The 5,010-nt window shown below is 44.7% G+C and overlaps 1 protein-coding gene across 1 annotated transcript in view; it reads left to right on the top strand.

The window, feature by feature from the left end:
- LOC144534581 (uncharacterized) overlaps positions 1-4,720 on the top strand; it is a 30,535-nt gene extending 25,815 nt beyond the window's left edge. The window contains 8 exon segments of the mRNA XM_078276588.1: positions 1-1,649; positions 1,746-1,808; positions 1,810-1,859; positions 2,388-2,500; positions 2,768-3,088; positions 3,901-4,017; positions 4,265-4,386; positions 4,475-4,720. The exon segment at positions 1-1,649 is cut by the window's left edge and continues 978 nt beyond it. Coding sequence (XP_078132714.1) covers positions 1-1,649; positions 1,746-1,808; positions 1,810-1,859; positions 2,388-2,500; positions 2,768-3,088; positions 3,901-4,017; positions 4,265-4,386; positions 4,475-4,537 — 2,498 coding nt within the window. The 3' untranslated portion in view covers positions 4,538-4,720.
- The last annotated feature ends 290 nt before the right edge of the window (positions 4,721-5,010 follow it).

Genomic DNA, 5,010 nt, shown 5'->3' with positions numbered 1-5,010 from the left:
AGGTCAACGAGGAGATGGTGTATGAGATAGTAGATTCTTTTGAAGACAAACCGGTTCAAGATGTCGCCGCCACCGAAACGTCTGGTAGACGAAGGAGTGCAAGAGGTAAGAAAGAGGATAGAATTACATTCAATCTCACAGAAGCATCTAAAAAACCAGAGGAGGCTACATATGAGATTTTAGACTCCGTGGAGGATGAAACTGCCAATGATGAACCACCCATCATGACAAGATCTACCAGAGGAAAAAGGGAAAGAGCCACTAGGAAAGATACTTCAGATGAGAAAACAATGAAAGAGGACACGCCAACAAAAATGAGGCACACTCCTGCCAGAGAATCACAGGAACAAAACAGGGAAAGATCGCCAAAGAAAGAGGAGAAAGCCCCTCTAAAAGAGAGCACACCATCAAAGAAGAGTGACGATGATGTAAAAGAGGAAATTGACTGGGATGCTACCTATGAAGTATTCGACTCTGTGGAGGACGAGGTTGTTAAGGCTGATCGGCCCGCCACAAGAAGGAAAGGAAAAAGGGGCAGACAGAAGAAAGACGTTAAAACAACTATAAAAGACACATCAAAGGAGGGTGAAAAAGTGGCTGATGAAGAAGAGGCGACATATCAGATTCTTGATTCTGTGGAGGACGAGGTGGTTAACGATCAGCCCCCCACAGGACAGTCGGACGAGAAGAATTCCAACAACAGCGAGGAGCAAACGAGGAAAAGTGAACCTCTCGCAGGAGCACCTAAAACTGAGGAGGAGGAAGAGCCGATGTATCAGATCATAGATTCCCTGGAAGACGATCAAGGTCAAGAAGAGCTGACAGCCGCAGAGAACAAGACAACAGATGAAACTCCTACAAAAGAGGAGGCGTCAGCTGAAAAAGAAGACACACCAACGCGTGGTGCCACAGTTGTGGAAGCATCCGAAAAAGTTGTCGTCATGGAGGAGACTCCGTATCAGATAGTTGATGACTCCGAGGAGACAAATGGCCGTCCATCTCCTGCAGAAGGGTCTGTTACGGGAAATAAGAAAGTGGACAAGTCGACAACTAAAACCCAGAGTGATTCCGCCGTACTTGAAATCGGGACCAAATCGCCAGAGAAAGACGACGTAACTGGCACTCTGGTGAACCTGGACCAAGTGAGCGAGGAGGAGGATGATTACCCTGACGACACCGCTGAGGAGGAGGAACTGAGAAAGCGACAAGCCGCCGCAAAAGAGAAGCTGTTCGCCAAGGAGCGGGAAGCTAGGAGGACCCGGGAGAGGGAGGAGAGGAGGACCCGGGAGAGGGAGGAGAGGAGGACCCGGGAGAGAGAGGAGAGGGAGCGAAAGAGCCGGAGCAACAGCAGAGCAGGTGGGGGAGAGACGAGGAGGGCGAAGGAGAGGGGGAGGGAAAAGGATGAGTCGGTGGAGGTAGATGCCAAGGAGCTGGTGACTCTGGATGAGGTGGGAGCAGATGAGGCTGGAGAGGAAAGAGTGCCAGAGAGCCGAGAGTTGGATGGGGAGATCACGGAGGGGGAGCTGCAAGCACTTGTCACTCTGGATGAGTTCGTAGAAGAAGAGGAGGACGGAGAGGCCGAGCAGAGCACACTGGAGACCCGCCCACCCAGCCAGGAGGACGAATCAGAGGACTTCTTAAACTCAGAGGTAAAGGTCAAGATATTAACTTTAAAGCCAAATATAAAAAAACAACACTAACAGATCTACAATTACAGATGCTAAAGATCTCTTGTCTGTTTCTAGACTTTGGTGACTTTAGATGAAGCTGGCGATGATGAGGAAGAGAAGCCGGACGAAGAGCATACTGAGAAAAACCTCATGTACCGTCAAATGCAAACACAATAATGACAAAGGTGAGTGTTGTTCCGTCCATACATAGTACAGTATACTTGCACAAGTATATTTGCAATTATCAATTGAGTGATTTCAAACCAGTAGACCCTTTTTACAACACGCATGCAGGAGAAGCACAGGTGTAAAATAATAACAGTAACAATGGCTTCATCCAAGTGTCCCAGTAAGTCTTGTCAGTGAGTGAGCATGTACAATGCCAAAGCCCTGAGACTGGCTTACTTAAATGGATCGTTATTGTCTCAAGCCTTTCCTGCTCTTAAAAGTAAAAAATGCAGCCGTAAAATGGATCAAATGGCCGCACCAGTGATGATTAAGGTGCCAGATACGTATGTTTTTTTTTTTAATTATTATTATTTGTGATTAATTAAAAATGTGTTTGTAAAAAATTGTTTTCACTTTGACATTTTTGTTGATCAGTGTCAAAAAAGCCACAATCAAATCTGAGTTGATCTAATGTTAGACAATAACACATTGAAACTTCCAATGGGGGTGAGGTTAAGCATTTTGCTGTTGTCCAGTTTTAGAGGAAAGTCTGAACTTTGTGACGCTGGACGAGGTGGGAGCGGTGGAAGAGGAGGAGGAAAAGGAAGCTGTAAAAACCAGGACAAGAGGACGTGGCAAGAAGAAAGTCAGACAGACCCCTGGTAACACACACACACACACACACACACACACACACATTCATATCTTTTATACAGTCATGTCATTACCCAAAATCTAATCTCTGGGGTCTCAAAGAAATACAAACATCAGTATTCAAACTATTTGACGTAAACTGCTCATCTCTTGGCTTCAGCTGCTCTTTCCAGTGATCGAGCTCTCAGACATGACACTTAGTGAATTAAAGAGCATTATTTTGCAGTTTGCTTTTCATTTGTTTTGCTCAACCGATTCATTATATTTTACCACAGTGAGAAAATCTACCAGAGGGAAAACCGTGACTGCAATAGACGAGAGAGAACAAGAGTTGGAACCAGCTAGCACTGATGTTCTGCCTCCAACTCCACTCGATGCCTCCTCCTCACTGGACAAAGATCCGTCCATGTTGTCAAGTGACGGCCAGCCGGAGATCCAGAAGGCCGAGGTGGAAGCGGTGAACCCGGCTGACATCGAGGCAGCCTCTGCTGGGCAGGAGCTGCAGCCGGAGCACCCTGAGAGCCAGACACTGGAGGGATGTGTGGAGGAAGGAGAGCAGGAAAAGAAGGAAGGATGGAGCAGGGTGGACCTTAAAGGTACAGAGAGCTGAAAGAATAGACTAAGCCCACATTGAGCTGGTATTTTGGACCATGAAAATGCATCTTTCTGATAAAGTGGATGAAATACTTTTAAATGCTTGTTTTACATTAAAGGCTGCAAATCTTTGCTTGCTTTGATTAGGGACTGTTCTTTATTTATTTAAGGGGCTACCGGAGGAGTTTTGGGATCTTTCATCAAAATAGACCTGACCCTCCCTTCGCCAACAATACATTTTCTATGACCCTTTTTTTTTTTATTTAACCTTTATTTATTCAGGGAAGGTTCAATGAGAGGCAGCCTCTCTTTCGCAGGAACAACCTGATCACATTCACTCAGTTCCACATTCATACCTGGAAACTGCCCAGTACAACCACAGTCTGATCTGCTGGCCACTGAGCAGCTCCACTGGATTTAAGGGCACCTCAGTGGTGGTAATGAGGGAGGGACAAGCGCTGCTCTTTCACTTTCCCTCCCACTTCCACCCAGATTTTATCCTGTCGGTCTGGGGATTGAACCAACAACCTCCCGGTCACAAGTTGGGTGACCTCCACCCCTAGACTAAACAATTTTGGGTGACCCTCCCCTCAACAAAGAATAAAACGACATGACCCTCCCCTATTTTCCTCCGGTGGTCCATTCCATAAATACCGAACGGTCCCTTATTATTAACTAAATTCTGACAATCGACTAAGCAATTAATCGTTTATGGCTTCGACTAACATTGATGCATGGATCTTCTTCTTTTTTTTCAATTGTTGCATGATTGCTTTTAAAGCTTTAAAGATGTTTGTTTGTTCCTTCACTTCAGCTGTGAGTAAACTGAGGAGGGAGCCTGTTGGACCTGAAGCAAAGCGATCTCGTTCTCAGTCTCCTTGTGTCGCTATCGACGTCAAACTGCCGCCATTCAAACCCAACAACCCCCTCGGTGAGACCCACGAACACATAACATCTGGAAACTTATTTGAAGCTGTGCTTGCCTTTGTTCGGGGGCTCAACTCCTTTGCGGACAATGTGACTCTGTGCAGGACTTGTTCCCCTCCGTGCATGTATGAAATGAACCAGAGAAAATTCTGATCTTGATCAAATTTCCACCACAGAACACACTCCCACTTTATTTAAAAACGACCCAGTTGCAGATGTTTGTTACAATTTTCTCCCTTCTCACTCTTCAGGTCAGGAGTTTGTGGTCCCCAAATCAGGGTATTTCTGTAATCTCTGCTCCGTTTTCTACCTGAACGAGAGCACCGCCAAGGACCTCCACTGCAGCAGCCAGAGACACTACGACAACCTGCAGGTAAACACAAACGCATACACAAAAATAAACACTGAAACACACTCACATGGCCTTACACTGTTTGTGTTCTCCCTTCTCTTTTTTTCAGAAACATTACCAGAAACCATCAAGAAGTTCCAAACAAAGTTCTCAAGGCTCCGTTTCTGATTGATCCCGTCTCCAACTTATGACTTTTTTTGGGTCATAAATGTGAAAAAAAGTCAAGCTGGGCCAGTGAAACGCCAGCAGCTTTACACATCAATGTGTATAATAAGCCATGTTGGTCATAACTAATGGCTGTCTGGCATCTTTATTCATATAAATGTGTAAATTATACCTTACCTGCCTTCTGTGAGTTAAACAGTTCCATTGCATCAGTTGTGTTCTGAAAAACACTAAACATGAGCACAGTTTCTTTATATAGTCTGTTTACGTATTTGGATGATTGGAACTTTAAAGCTGCTACACAAACTCTTTTACTCACCCATAAATAAATTACTACAGTAAGTATAGTACATAACATGAATTAAATTATGAATTAATTTCTTTTTGGAAATTACTTAAACATTTGCAGTAAATGTGTTAACAACCAGGCCACTGTTAGATCAAATGTCTCAACCTGAATGGGTAAATAATTAAGAATTG

This window comes from Sander vitreus, chromosome 19, assembly GCF_031162955.1.
Source record: "Sander vitreus isolate 19-12246 chromosome 19, sanVit1, whole genome shotgun sequence".
Classification (NCBI taxonomy): domain Eukaryota; kingdom Metazoa; phylum Chordata; class Actinopteri; order Perciformes; family Percidae; genus Sander; species Sander vitreus.
This window is presented reverse-complemented; position numbering and strand designations above follow the sequence as displayed.